The sequence below is a fragment of the Geotrypetes seraphini genome, chromosome 6 (genome assembly GCF_902459505.1).
Source record: "Geotrypetes seraphini chromosome 6, aGeoSer1.1, whole genome shotgun sequence".
Lineage (NCBI taxonomy): Eukaryota > Metazoa > Chordata > Amphibia > Gymnophiona > Dermophiidae > Geotrypetes > Geotrypetes seraphini.
Genome location: NC_047089.1, coordinates 34093656 through 34109378, shown reverse-complemented (window position 1 = coordinate 34109378; position 15723 = coordinate 34093656). Strand labels below are relative to the sequence as shown.

Below are 15723 nucleotides of genomic sequence, written 5' to 3'. Positions count from 1 at the left end.
GAAATCCTATAGATTGACATAATGTCAATAGAGGTGCCAAAAATATATTAAAAAGTAAAGGTGAAAGTATAGATCCTTGTGGAACCCCATGTGATATTTGTGAAGTTGAAGAAGAAGAATCATTAAAAATTACTGTAGATGTGCGATTACTGAAATAAGATGTAAACCATGCTAGAACATCATCTGTAACCCCAATAGCTTGAAGTCTAGCAAGGAGTAATTGGTGATCAATCGTATCAAACGCTGCTGAGAGATCAAGAGATGTTAAAAGCACCGATTGATGATGATCCAAGAAATATTGAATTGAAGTTGTCATACCAATTAGTGAATGTTCTGTACTATGGTGTTGTCTAAAACCAGTAGAGTTGGGAAATCGGCGGGGCAAGAGGGCTTGGGCTCCTTTTTGCCCCGATCGTGTCGGGGAGTCAGGGGGGCAAGAGGGCTTGAGCTCCCTCTTGCCCCGATTGTGTCGGGGAGTCGGCGGTCCTTCGGGGTGGGGGTGCGGGTGCGTGCGAGCGGTCCTGCGGGGGGTGAATCGGATGTCGGGGGGGGGAACTATGTAAAAAAAAATGTGTACAACGCGCTCAAGCGTATACCGCGCAAGGGTATGCACGGTTTATAAAAACACGTATAATGCGCGCGTTATATGCGTGAAAATACGGTAATATGAAGAGTAATAAGGCATTAATTTTCTGTATATTTTCCCCCACACTATATATGGTGCTCAAAATTCCGGTTGGCCCAGGTGCCTAAGGCCCCTCCTACAGGGGCCTTAAGTGCCTGGGCCAATCAGGACCTTAGGCACTGGGAAGGGGCAGGCCCGCCATTCCAGTGAAGGCGGGTCTGCCAGCTGGACGCAGGAAGGACCCATCCGTCCGGCCATCTATTAAAGGTTAGGGGGTACGGGTGGGCTGGGGGGGGGCAGTGGGTGTGGACTTCGGGGGATCCAGATGGACTACCTTTGAGGGGGTGGGGGGTGTCCGCCAGTAGGTCTTGGTTTGGGCATTTGGAACTTGGGTGAATTTTTGGTCAGGAATATGTTTTAAAGATAGACGTAGTAGCGATTAAACACCTGAACGTACAGGTAGGCCATTCTCGAAAGAAACCACATTTTGGACTTTTTTTTTCGAGAATGGACATTTCCCTGCTGCCGACTTTGGGCACCTAGCGCCTTAAGCCAAAAAGGAACTTAAACTTTTTTTTATTATGCCCCTCCAAGGCCCAATTTCTGAGCAGAACTTACAAATTTATAATTGGCTTAATTGGCATCAATTGAAAACTCCATTGAAAGCCAATTTAAAAAAAACACTTAAAAATTATTAATTTAAGTTCCATGTGGAAATCGGCAAGGCACCTACAGAAAAAGTAGGCCTGGTTAGGGGCAGAGTTAGGGCATGTAAGACATTAGGTGCCAGTATAGTGGTACCTTAGTTTGCGAGCATAATTCATTCCAGAAGCATGCTCGTAATCCAAAGCACTCGTTTATCAAAGCACATGTCATAAGAACATAAGAACATAAGCAATGCCTCCGCTGGGTCAGACCTGAGGTCCATCATGCCCAGCAGTCCGCTCACGCGGCGGCCCAACAGGTCCAGGACCTGTGCAGTAAACCTCTATACCCTTTTCCAGCAGGAAATTGTCCAATCCTTTCTTAAACCCAAGTACTGTACTCTGCCCTATAACATAAGTACATAAGTACATAAGTAGTCGCCTCCGCCGGGGCAGACCATAGGTCCATCTAGCCCGGCGGTCCGCTCACGCATTCCAGGTGTTCACCACACGTTGGGTAAAGAAGAACTTCCTAGCATTAGTTTTGAATCTGTCCCCTTTCAACTTTTCCGAATGCCCTCTTGTTTTTTTATTTTCTGAAAGTTTGAAGAATCTGTCCCTCTCTACTCTCTCTATGCCCTTCATGATCTTATAAGTCTCTATCATATCCCCTCTAAGTCTCCTCTTCTCCAGGGAAAAGAGACCCAGTTTCTCCAATCTCTCAGCGTATGAGAGGTTTTCCATCCCTTTTATCAAACGTGTCGCTCTCCTCTGAACCCTCTCGAGTAACGCCTTCTTAAGGTACGCGACCAATATTGGACGCAGTATTCCAGATGTGGGTGCACCATCCTCATAGAAAATAATTGAAACTCGGATGATTCGTTCCACATCTCAAAAACTGGTACGGATAGTAAGCAGACGCAGAAGAGGGAGGGTTAAGTGACTGCCCAGAGCCACAAGGAGCTGCAGAGGAAATGAAACCCAATTCCTTAGCCAAAAGGAGCCAGAACAAACGAGACCGACTACTGTACCTCCCTCATCGCCCGACTCACTTCCTTCACTTCTAGCTTCTCTAGCGTCGGGAGCTCCAGTGTGTGTGGCATGGCGGAGTGCCAGCACCACTGCCACCTGCAGTCCAGGAACTAGCAGTCCTCCGTGAAGCGTCACCCACGAACCGGCTGCCAGCGTCTCCGCCTCTAACAACCACAGGTCCTCCAGCTGGGTCCTTTATTGTCAGCGGTAGCCTTTTTAACAACCCAACACCTGCCTGAGCTCAGGAAAGCGCAGGATTGCCCTGTTTATGGTGCAACGGCAGCAGCCCTGAGCTCTCTTTTGGTTGCCAGTGCCCCGCAGTTGGGTGGGAAGCGGATGAATAGGCGCGTGCGCAGCTGGCAAGAGGACAGGCATCCACGCGACAACCCTGGCATTCTCAGACTCCGGCAATGTTTGAGGTGGTGCCGGTGTCTCCGCATATTGTTACAGCTTGGCAGCAGCTTCCAGTGGCCTCGCGTGGACAGCCGGTAGCTCGACAGCCCTCACTGAGGGGGAGGGGGGCTGGCCATGTGGGCACCCGCAGAATGCTCTGACTCGGCCCTTCATTTTCTGGTGACAGCAGCGGTTCAGGCCGGCCTTGCCTCCACCACTTCCTCCCTGCGCTCTCCACTTTCTCTCCCCCACCCCCATGTGCCGCTCAGGTGCCTCTGGAGCTGTGCCGGGCCCTGCCCGCAGCAGCCTTTGCCTTCTGTGCCCTGTAGTTTCTACCGGTGCTGCCTCTGCATACACAGAGAGGAAATATAGACATGTAAGTGCTCGTTTACCGAGGCAACACTCGGTTTGCGAGTCAAAGTTTGCTGAAGTGTTGTGCTCGTCTTGCAAAACACTCGCATACCGCGTTACTCGCCAACCGAGGTTTGACTGTATTTTAGGCCTGGAAAACCCTGGCCCCTAACATACTGGCGCAAAAGTTGCAGATGCTTACCGGCACCTAACTCAATTTAAGCGTCAGAAGGGGTGATTCTACAAATGGCACCTAAATTAGATTTAAAAAAAAAAAAAAAAATAACCAACAAATATTCAGAATAAAGCTGCTAATAGTGGAAGGAAACAGGCTGAAAGGCAAGTAACTAACATGGAGAAAAAGACCTCAGCGTTTCAAGGAAACAACCAAGAAACTATATGTTCAGTTATAAACTGCCATAGAAAACACATCCCATGTCAAAAAACTCCATGGAAAAGATTCATAAAGATACAGTTTAAAATACACAAGTTAAACTGCAAAAAAAACTGTAAAAACTTGCACTTATCTTCCATTCATCTCCCACAAGCAGTGGAAATAAATATCCGTTGCTCCAATACGGAACCAGACACACTTTTCAAAGAATGAACTCAGTATTCCCGACAAAACCCTGTTTCGCCAAGTGGCTGCGTCAGGGGAATATCTTTAGAAAGAGAGCAACTGCTTCAAAAAATCTTCCACGGGAAAATTATTTGCCGGCGTATAAGACGACTTTTCAGTACCTTAAAATCCTCCCCAAAGTCGGGGGTCGTCTTATACGCCGGGTACTGTTTACGTGCCGGTCCGCAGAAAATTCCTGCCGGTCCACACAGGACCGGCGAGATGGACCCGTTACATTTTCTGCCCCGATGGTGTTTGCAGAAATCTTCTGTTCCTCCCAGCCTCGGGCGATCAAGACAGGCGGTCATTCCCTCTGTGAGTCTCGCCTATGCGGAAACAGGAAGTTGAAACAAAATAGGCGGGACTCAGAGAGGGAAGGTCCCGACGTTTGCAGCCTGTCTTGATCGCTGCCCCTGCTGAGTCGCCGAAGAGGGCCGCGGGGAAAGTGCAGGCAGAGAGAAGATGGTCAGCGTGCGCGGGGAGGTCAGCGTGTCGATTGGGGCCATCAGCAGCGTTTGTGCTGAGTCTGCCCACGTGCAGGATGCGGCGGGTAGGGGCCTCCGACTCGTCTTGGGCGGCTGGGCCTGCGGTGCAAAGCTGTTTTTGCCGGCTTGGGGGGGGGGTCGCGAATCGGAAGAAGGGGTAGTCTTATACGGCGAGTATATAACAAACTCTATATTTTAACTGTAAAAGTTGGGGGGTCGTCTTATACGCCCAGTCGTCTTATACGCCGGCAAATACGGTAAATTTGATTGACTTGCGGCAGGCACCATTTCCCTTGGCGCCTACCGATTTGGCACTATTTATAGAATTAGGCCTTAAGAACAAGCTCCGAACCACATAGGGAGGAGCGATCACAAATCGGCCGAAGCCTTGGGGCCAATCGGCTAGGTCTAGGGGGGGAGGGGAGGGGGGGAGGATAGATTAGGGGTGAGCGGAGGGGAGATCGCCCCTTTCGATCCGGCTTCACACGAGGCGGACGCGGCTTCCCTTCCGCTCACCCACTGCAGCGGTGGATTTGGTCTCTCACCTGGATGGAGCGCTCCCGCAGAGCGGGAGGCTGGCGGGGCGTCCTTTGGGCGCCTCCGACTCCGGTGTCTGGGACGTGGGGCCGCTGCTCACGCGGCGGGGAGCGGGCCCCGATCCATTGGGAGCGGAGGGGGGATCGCGGGAGACCATGGCGGCGTGTCTCCTGGTTGCCAGCACCATTTCCCTTGGCGCCTACCGATTTGGCACTATTTATAGAATTAGGCCTTATGACACTGTCAAAATAGCACAAGGATGGAGTGACTGCATTCTGCCCAGCTATACATACAGCAGCGATTTTCAGCCACTATCCATATAGCTAAGCAGTTTAGAACAGAACAAAGACTGTTCTTTTTTTTTTTTTTTTTAATTCAATAATCTATAGAGGAGGACGACGAAAATGATAGGAGGTTTGCACCAAAAGACGTTTGAGGAGAGACTGGAAGCCCTGAATATGTATACCTTAGAGGAAAGATATTAATGTAGGACAAAATCTTTTTGAGAGAAAGGAAAATGGTAAAACCAGAGGGCATAATTTGAGGCTGAGGGGTGGGAGACTCAAGGGCAATGTAAGGAAATTCTTCTTTACGGAGAGGGTGGCGGATGCCTGGAATGCGCTCCCGGGAGAGGTGGTGGAGAGGAAAACGATGACGGAGTTCAAAAAAGCGTGGGATGAACACAGAGGTTCTAGAATCAGAAAATAATTGTAAATATTGAAGAACTAAGGCCAGTACTGGGCAGACTTGCATGGTCTGTGTCTGTATATGGCCGTTTGGTGGAGGATGGGCTGGGAAGGGCTTCAATGGCTGGGAGGATATAGATGGACTGGAGTGAGCTTTGATGGAGACTTCAGTAGTTGGAACCTATGAACAGTACCAGGCAGAGCTTTGTATTCTTGCCCAGAAATAGCTAAGAAGAAGAACCCCCCCCCCCCAACAAATGTTTAGATTGAATCAGTTTGGGCAGACTGGATGGACCATTCGGGTCTTTATCTGCCGTCATCTAGTATGTTATGTTATTAGTGTTGTTCTAATACATAAAATGAAATTAAACATTAGCAGAGCAAAGAAACTATAACATATTTAGTATACACAAAGACTGTTCTTAATTAAATCTCTTAGCGATCTATATAGTGCCAGAATACTACTGCAATATGTATGTACAGATGCTGGCAGGGAGCAATCTCTATGTGTATTCAGCGCTACTGCCTATCTGAATAGCTAGCGCGGCTAAGTTTAATAAAGGATTGGATGAGTTCCTGGAGAAAAAGTCCATAGTCTGCTATGGGTAGGGTAACCAGATTTTCGGGAATGAAAATCTGGACCCATGGCCCCACCCCTAGGCCCGCCCCATTCCAACTGATTCACATCCCCATTCCGCCCCAGCCCTGCCTCCAGCCCCGCCCCTTTTAAACCAGTCGCTTGTTGGGAGGGCATCCGTGCATGCGCTGGCGTAACGCGATGACATCGCACACATGCACGCATGCATGTGGCATTACCACGTTGCATCCATGCATGTGCAGATGTCGTCCCGATGTCGCTATTACCTGGAAAGCTTTTCAAAACCTGGACAAACGGCCAGGTTTTGAAAAGCCGTCCAGACCCCTGGACATGTCCTCGAAGAGGAAGAAATGTCCGGGGAATCCGGACGTCTGGTAGCCCTAGCTATGGGGGAAGTCATTGCTTGCCCTGGGATCACTAGCATGGAATGTTGCTACTGTTTGGGTTTCTTATGATCTGGATTGGAAACAGGACTCTGGGCTAGATGGACCACTGGTCTGACCTAGTATGGCTATTCTTATGATTTTATGAATAGCAGTGATAAAAATATGTATTTTTTGAACAATGGCAGGCATTTATTAGCAGGTTTAAATATTGATCCAATTAAAGCTAACATTGTAGGGTCATGGAATGGTTAACTGTTGTTTAAAATATTGCTCTGGCCTACATAGCTGAAAACAGTGTACAATCTACTGACCTCATCTGCCTAAAATGTATGTCCCTACCTTACCAAATTGTAAGCTAAATAGATAAGAGTTTGAGCCATGATGTACCCTACTCTCCTGTACATGTAACATTTAGGACTGTAAGATTTAGATAAGCAGAGAAATGAGCTAGTTTCCTATAGGACTATAAGTTATAGCCCTGAACCTATCATAAGTGTTGGCTTAGGACCAAAAATAATTGTAGAAACGTTATAGAAGTAACAAATGAGAAGTTGTAGTTTTTGCATGCATTAGTTTGCATAGGTTTAGTGAAAAGGGCATAAAAGTCCATGCATTTCCTGATTCTAACACTCTAGTAAGCAGGCTGTTCACTGTACTAGAGTCCGGCATGCTGTAATAAACCTCTTGTACTTTCTTCACGCCTCTGACTTTGTGTGTCCAAGTGACCTTTCAACATAATGAAGTTTCTATATTGCCTCTGTATTTAGTCATTGTGAAATTTCAATAGCAATCTTTATTTTTCCAAGCTATGATGAATCAGAGAGAAAGATGGAAAAAGACTACCCAAAGAGTATTGAAGAAGAATTCTCTGGAATAGGAGACAAAGTAGATGCAGCAGTAGAAGTGAACGGTGAGTATTATGTATTAAATACCTATTTGCTTATATAATGTCAGAAAACTTTACATTTAAAGTGTAATTTTGTAGAGGGCTACAAGCTAAAAACAGAGGGGTTCTTTTACAAAGATGTAATACTGCAGAAAGGAGCATCTAAAAATGAATAAATTTGGAGTATAGCAGGCAGTCAAAGCACAAGGCAACAACTAAGCAGTGCAGAAAAGCTCTGGCACACAGGAAGAGGCAGAAGTACAACAGGCTAGGGCACCCAGCTGCTGAATGTAGCTTACTGACACCTGCTGGCTGGAGGTCGGTGCCTGCATGAGGCTTTTCTAAGAACTGAGCCACCTGCCGAACCTCACGTTCTAAATTTGTATGGTTTGAGTCCCTAATAAATCAACATATTAGAATTAACATCAATAAGGCAAAGCCAGCCTGTGCTTTCTCAAGATCCCTGACTCAAAGAGATGCAAATAGAAATATTGCCATTGTAAATGTAACCCTCTTCTATCCATTGCCCATCTTCCTGTTTGTATTTGTGTCTGTGGATGCTGTTTCTTCTGCTCAGCTGGTCGGGGATTCCTGTGCCACATCTACTTTTTCAGATGAAATATAGGCCAGCATTGTACAGGCCTGCATTTCAAGTGTCTGTTGTGGCTCTAGAGAAGGGGTGTCCAAGTCTCTCCTCGAGGGCCGCAATCCAGTCGGGTTTTCAGGATTTCCCCAATGAATATACATGAGATCTATTTGCATGCACTACTTTCATTGTATACTAATAGATCTCATGCAAATTCATTGGGGAAATCCTGAAAACCCGACTGGATTGTAGCCCTCAAGGAGGGACTTTGACACCCCTGCTCTAGAGAGACATGTAGATAGAGGATTACTATACAGGTCCTGGACCTGATGGGCCGCCGCGTGAGTGGACTGCTGGGCATGATGGACCTCTGGTCTGACCCAGCGGAGGCACTGCTTATGTTCTTATGAGACAAAATCCTCCTAATTCATACATCCATTATCCAATAGAGATCTTCTTCAAATCTAGAAAGGCTTTCAACTGGTCTGGGGCATAAAAAATATATTTTACCCCAGCAAAGCGGACAAAACATAAATTCCTTGTCTCTTGTCGCAAAGTGAGAAATGCCATCCTCTTTTCCAGGATAAATCCAAACCCTCTGTTAAAATATGGTATCTGAGCATTACGAAATTAAAGTTTCATTACTGCATTGAGGGCTTATTGGAATACAAATGAGGCTAAAAAAAGTAGCTCTTTCCTCAATTACTGTTACTGAATCGTCTACAGTCGCCAATAAATTATCCAGATTAATACATTCATCTTATTGTTGAAACTCCTGAACTTGCAAATTTTTATCCTTTTTTCTTTTGTGTGTTGTATTGCATCAAATTCCCTACTATTTTTATCTTTTTTAAGATGGAAGTGAGTGAAATAAAGGGCTATGCTTATGATTATTTGAAGGACATCACCACAGCAGCCCTGTTGTTCTTTATAGCTCAATATTTAGTTTTATTAGCAGATTATTTGAAAGCAGTTGGAAACTGGCTTCAGCATAATAGTTTGCAAATGAATATTTCTAAAACAGATATTTTAACAGTGGGACATCTTTATAGCAGGATATGGGATATCTGTAAGTGCAGGGTCTAGATCAGGGATAGGGAACTCCGGTCCTCGAGAGCCATATTCCAGTCAGGTTTTCAGGATTTCTGCAATGAATATGCATTGAAAGCAGTGCATGCACATAGATCTCATGCAGATTCATTAGGGGAATCCTGAAAACCCGACTGGAATACGGCTCTCAAAAACTGGAGTTCCCTACCCCTGGTCTAGATGATGCAATTAGTTCAAAAGTTCATAGGTTAGGATGTTTTTGGACTCATGCCTTTCTATGGATGCTCAAGTAGAGAAGGTGGCCAAACAAATTTAGTTCAACTTGCATACAGCATGCCAATTACTGTATGTGCAGGCCTCTTTTAAAGCAGGTCATCACCTGGCACAGCCATTCTTTCAGTTGTGCGCCAGGAGGAAGAGAACACCCACCTTCCCACCCACTGTGCTACATGTCAGTGCACTTCTGGCATAACCGCTAGGGCAGCGGCTGAGCTCTTCACAGCAAACAAGACTGGTGACCCAGGAGACCACAGGATGAGTGGAGGGGGGGTCCATGTGGGAGTAAGGGGACTAGGATTTGTGCCATTCTAAAGTGAGAGTTCCTACCCCTTGATGGCTAATGAGAAACCCCTCTTGGATGGAGGGGCATGCCCGAGAAGTGACCAGCGGTACCACTCGCGGGAATGGCGAAAGGGGAGGCAGGTGCAGTCGGCGGGGTCCGAGAAGCTTGGACGGCGGCTCAGGCCAAGTGGGAGTAGAGCACAGCTTGAATGGCGGTGCCTACTCATATACAATCAGCTACACGCTCTGAAAATGACTAATGTAAATGGCAGCGGCCCCAGCTGCCCCTTCTTTTTTTGCGATAGTGTGGCCCCTGGGTCTAGATTGGGACAGCTACTAGACAGGGTAGAAATAAGTGATAGATAAGTAGTTATTGCTGGTTCTAAGCACTGTTATACCTAAGTAGGAATTAAGTTGCATGTTGGTGATAATTACTGTATTGTTTATTGTTATGTAACCATGCTGCGGCCTACAATAAAAATTTACTATGGACTGAGACTGCTGTTTGTCGGGAGGGAAAAAGGGGGGGGGGGAGGAGGGGCAGAAGCAGGCCTCCCCAGTTTTGTGTATTTCTCTCCAACTATTGTCAATGAACACATCCTTCCAACACTTTACAAAACCTGTAAAGGGAGAGTGGGCAAACAACTTCAGATGTAATGCAACAGCGCCACCTCTCTGTCTCTAGTCATGTTAGAAGGCAGACATTCTAGTCATAGAATGAGAGTGAGTTTAAATAGCTGACATCATATTGTGTTTTGTATTTCAGGATTCATTTACTTCTTTTCTGGACCCAAAGCCTACAAATATGACACTGAAAAAGAAGATGTAATTCATGTGGTAAAATCCAGCTCCTGGATTGGATGCTAAAATAATGTTGCTTTTCAGCTGATATGGATCCTGTTAGATAACTGAAAGATGAACGGAATAGCCAAAGCCAAGGACACTAAATTCAGTGGCTTCTTTTGGTTTGTGTTCTATGAACTGTTAACCCTTTGCAAACTAACAACAGATGTCTCATAAATAGTGGATTCCGCAGAATGATCAAAAGAGCTTCGGGGACTGCAGACACGATGCCTCTGGTAGCACCGAGTTCTAAAAATGTTTTGCATTTTGTTTTATTATTAAGTATAATTTGTCAATTGTTTAAAATTTATAAGGGTTTAAACAGCTTTGCTACGAGCGATCTGTCACAAATAGCACTATGAACTCACCTTTTCTTGGGTCAACATCTTTGCTTTGTTCTGGTTCCATCAACTAGAAAATTACATGAAGTTGTAGATATGGATGGCTGTGGAACACCCACGAGTAGTTAGCTGACTGTAAAAGGAGCCATCCAGAAGCTCTCTACTCAATCATATCCCACTGCAAATCCACAGCTTTTTATAATGGGTGCCACAAAATGCCCTGTTCACATGATGTGATACCCAACCCCTGAAAAAAAAAAAAAAAAAGCAAGTGCAGAAAAATATTATTTTTACTCTTTATTTACAGTATATTTTTACATTGGTGCTGATACAAATAAAGCAGGTTAAAAAAAGTGAACAATATTCAGAGAAATCCTCATGACAGGCCAAGAGTACCTCCACACCAGCAACTGGACTACTTGAAAGTTACAAGGGCTATCCAGTTCATGATCAATGATTTTCACAAGGCGTTTGGCTTCATGAGCCACAAGGGCAAAGACCGCTCAGAGAAATTAATAAAAGTACCACTAAGCCTCAGTGTGTTGGTGTGATTTATGATAGCTCATGTACACAAGAATCTCTCAGACTTCATCCAACCGTTGTGCAGCTCACGGATGGTTTGCTTTTTTTTGTGTCCCAGGTATAAGTCTTCTGGCCAACATCAGCAAAGGAGTTATCAATGTTAACTTCCAGGAATAGACTTCCTTAATGAGGGATTCAAGAGGAAGGGCAGTTTTCAAAGGCACTACTAGGAAGTTAGCTGAGACATTTTCCTCTTTGTTTGTTAACACCCCCCACCTCCCCCCTCCCCCCCCCACACACACTAGTTTCCCTACCCTTTGTCAGTTTGAATCATTTGTATATTAGGCTTACCCTGTGTTTCATATTCTTTACATATGCCATCCTGTCATTCCTCATTAATATGTATTGTTTATCCATTTTGTCTTATTTTTATTTTATTATAAAATGTTATTTTTACCTATAATCTGTAAACCGCCTAGATGTGAAATTTTTACAATTAGTGGTATATCCAAGAAATAAATAAATTGTAAACTGAGCATAGTCCTGAGACTGAAAATTGTACCCCACTAGCCCAAGTGGCTAAAAGCTGCCTATAGCCAAGGTTACAGATAAGGAAGATCCCACAGGTGAGTATAGTTGATAAGTCTGATGTCTATAACTGCATTAGTTTAATGTGACATACTGTATAAGTACTGAAAATAAATAAAACTTTACAATCTCTTTCACCAGTTTCTTCCCATGTACACAGAACAAAAAGTAATGGGGCCCTGGAAGCCGGCTTAACCATCTCTGAACAGTCTCTGGATATGCCCGTGTAAACGACAAGAGGAAAAACACTAGAGAAAGCTGGTAGACATATGGTATATAAATACCAGGATCAATACTGAGCTGGCAGCAGTCAGCAGTTTTTAAGTTGCTGACTGCCACAAGCAAAACTGAGCCTGGATATTCAATGCTGGGCCATCTCCAGCTTCCAGTACTGAATATCCAGGTATCCACGGTCACCCAGAGGTTAACACCAGCCAGTATTCAGAGGACAGGCATGGATTCTCTAACCAGCACCGATTTTTTAGGTGCCGGAAGGCGCCCGAGCCCAGTAAAAAATAAAATAAAATTGGCAACAGAATCGTGCTTCTGTAGGCGCTTTAGACCACCTAATGCCACTGTGGATGTGGCTAACACCAGAAGTGGCATTAGGCAGCCTAAAGCGACTATAGGCGCATTTCATGGCAAAGATAGGTACCGGAAATGTAGGCCTGGAAAACCCTGGCCTACATTTCCCAGCGCCTATCTTTCCCAGAGGTGTGATTCTCTATAGGGCACCGTCACATGATTGACGATTGGCAGCCACCAATATTGGTGCCCTATAGAGAATCCGGGCCTATATAAATAATAATAAACTTGAAACTTTTTACTGTTCTTACTTTATCCTCTTCATTAGCCAGTTTGGGAACTGAATATTGCCATTAAGTAGGAGCCATGCCTAAAAAATAGGCACCGATCGCGTGTCAATCACACAACGGCTCCGTATAGAGAATCGGACCCCCGGGAAAGATAGGCGCCGGAAATGTAGGCTAGGGTTTTCCAGGCTTACATTTCCAGTGCCTAAAAAATAAAATCAGTGCTGGTTAGAGAATCCAGGTCTTTTAGGATTGTTTGAAATAAAGAACTAGTATTACTATACCTGTCAAAAATGTATGGAAGCATAACATTAAATAATTGAAAGAGCAAAACAAAAAAAAAAAGAAGAAATGAAAATTCCACAGACTAGAGAATCCATTGCACATTGCCTACGATAGAGTACATTTGCAAAGCTATGAGTGGACTTTTTAGTGTTGAAACATTTTATTAATTTGTCAATAAACAAAACGTCAAGTAAAGAATATGACACAACAAAGTACAACATTCCCCCCTCACACATCCACACATCCACTCACCCCTCCCATCCCTCCCCAATACCTCTCACCCACAGGATGCATCCCAGCTCCAGCAAGCCTACCACAACAAGAGGCTCGGTGATCGGTGTTCTGATAATCTCCGAACCCTTGCTCCACAACAACACAAGATGACCCAGGAATTTACCCCTCCTCCCATCACAAAACCCCCTCAAAGTCAAAAGCAAACCCCCCCGCCCCCTCCCCCCCAGCTACAAGATACCACCCCCAATCCAAAAATATCCCAGCCCAGAAGAGCACATGGTTCCCAAAGCTAACTACTACAGTATATGACTTTTTAATCAAAATTTATATATATATATATATATATATATATATATATATATATATATATATATACTAGCTGATGCCCCAGCGTTGCACGGGTATTTAATTATAGCAATAACACTGTAAATGGATTCAAATAAAGATACTTTATAGTGGTGAATGAAATTATTTTTTTACAGCTTAATAAAAAGTACAATATTCAAATTATAATGTGAAATATTTGACAAAATGAATACAATACAACTAACGCAAAACGTGATTATAAACAACAATTTTAGTTTCACCTCCTGGAGCAAGAACATATAAATTCTTGAGTGAACCCACCCTTGAGCAAGCAACATAGAGTTGTGGGCTGCGAGACCCCCAGAACATATCACCCCAGGTAGTGAGGGATCAGCATACCAAGTTTTGTTCAAATCGGTCAAGCCATTTTTTAATTACTGTGAGAATGGCAGCTTTTTACATATTTTCCATTGACATGAATGGGTGAAATCTGATTTTCTGTTTGTAGTTCCGCCCACGTGTGCAGGTGGGCCGCGAGACCCCCAGAACATATCACCCCAGGTAGTGAGGGATCTGCATACCAAGTTTCGTTCAAATCGGTCAAGCCGTTTTTGAATTACAGTGAGAATGGCAGCTTTTTACATTTTTTCCATTGACATGAATGGGTGAAATCTGATTTTCTGTTTGTAGCTCCGCCCACGTGTGCAGGTGGGCCGCGAGACCCCCAGAACATATCACCCCAGGTAGTGAGGGATCTGCATACCAAGTTTCGTTCAAATCGGTCAAGCCGTTTTTGCGTGATCGCGGCACATACACACATACACACACACTTACACACATACATACCTCCGATTTTATATAGATAGATAGATATACAGTCCATAAAAATAAAGTATGATGATGCTCTTCTGTAAGTGTCTCTCAGTAGATAAGAACTTTGGTAACCTCTATCTTTCTCAGATTCTCAGTGCTTTTACAAAATAGATCCTTTCTCCTTGTGACTCTGGGCAAGTCACTTAAGGGCAAACTCTATAAGAAGCGCCCAAAAATTGGGTGCCGATATAGGCACTGCTCAGCGCGATTCAAATAAAATTGGGTGCTGTTTAGTGAATCACGCTGAGAAGTACACTGTTTAGCAGGCGCCCATTAAATAGGCCAGCTCTAGGCACAACTAAAAGTTAGGCGCCCATGCGAGCGCATAAGCACGCGTAAGAGCAGCGATTCTGTAAGAAGGTGCCTAACACGTAGCCATGCCCACGCCTAACATGCATAGCGCCTAATTTTTTGAAGGCCGTCTAAATTTTTAGAGGTGCCTTCTTACAGAATCGCGCTTTCTTGATAGGCGCCTACGTTTCAATCAGTGCTGATTAAAAAGCTTAATTGAGCTTGTTATTCGATTTAGATAGGCGCCGATCTAGGTGGGCGCCTCCGAAATAGGCGCTGGTTACAGAATTTGGGCCTTAACTCTACATTGCTCCAGGTACAAAACAAGTGCCTGTATATATGTAAATTGCTTTGTTTGTAACCAAAGAAAGGAAGTATATCAAGTTCCATTTCTTTTCTCTTTCTCTTCTCCTTCTCCTTTGTATCTTTCTGTACAGTTTCTATATATCAGACAAATTTCTTCTCCCTTTTTCCTGGGGTCAGTTCTCACTGGACTCAAACAAGCAGGAGACACTTAAGACTCAGGTCCTATATCTTTTTACACCATGTATTCTCATTCATGGGTTCCAATTCTTTTTCCCCTTTTGTTTATGGAACTAGCAATGGCTTCACTCTCTTAACTTTGTTGGGATCCTCCCTTCATCTGATTCTTCACTTATCCTCTTCTCTTGGCACATCGTGCTCAAGCTTAAACCCCTTCTTTTGTGATGGGAAACAGGCCCCGTTCCTGGTTCTTGTCTACTTTTCCTCTCCCTTGATCTCTCAGATAGAGGACAATGGTCCTTCTTGGGCCACTAGCCAGAATGCTCACTACTTCTCCTCCTACAGCTTAACTAGAATCCCTTTAGAAAAGGAAAGCACTGAGCACCTCCCTACCCTCATTATTATGTTTCCCTTCAGTTCCTTACCAGTTTCCAGACCAGTCCATGGAGTATGCCAAAACAATCTGGAATACACCATGAAGAAAGCAGTATATTTTTATTTGAAAACATGTCTGTCTTTTCTAAGAATCTACCTTCAATTTCCAGCATGTAATTTGTAGGATCGGGAAATGCCACAGTTAATGCAGATAGCTTAGACCAAATGTATGTACTTATCTCAGCAAAACCTAAGGTATGTGAAATATGTTTGTGGTGTTTTCAGAATGTCTCCTAAAAAAAGACAGAAACCAAGAGTGGTTAAGAGTGGT

At 44.5% G+C, this 15723-nt stretch overlaps 1 protein-coding gene across 1 annotated transcript in view; it reads left to right on the top strand.

The window, feature by feature from the left end:
* LOC117362355 (matrix metalloproteinase-20-like) overlaps nucleotides 1-12054 on the top strand; it is a 70928-nt gene extending 58874 nt beyond the window's left edge. Inside the window, exons 10-11 of the mRNA XM_033948612.1 lie at nucleotides 7163-7266; nucleotides 10206-12054. Coding sequence (XP_033804503.1) covers nucleotides 7163-7266; nucleotides 10206-10306 — 205 coding nt within the window. The 3' untranslated portion in view covers nucleotides 10307-12054. The remainder of the gene's footprint in view (nucleotides 1-7162; nucleotides 7267-10205) is intronic.
* The last annotated feature ends 3669 nt before the right edge of the window (nucleotides 12055-15723 follow it).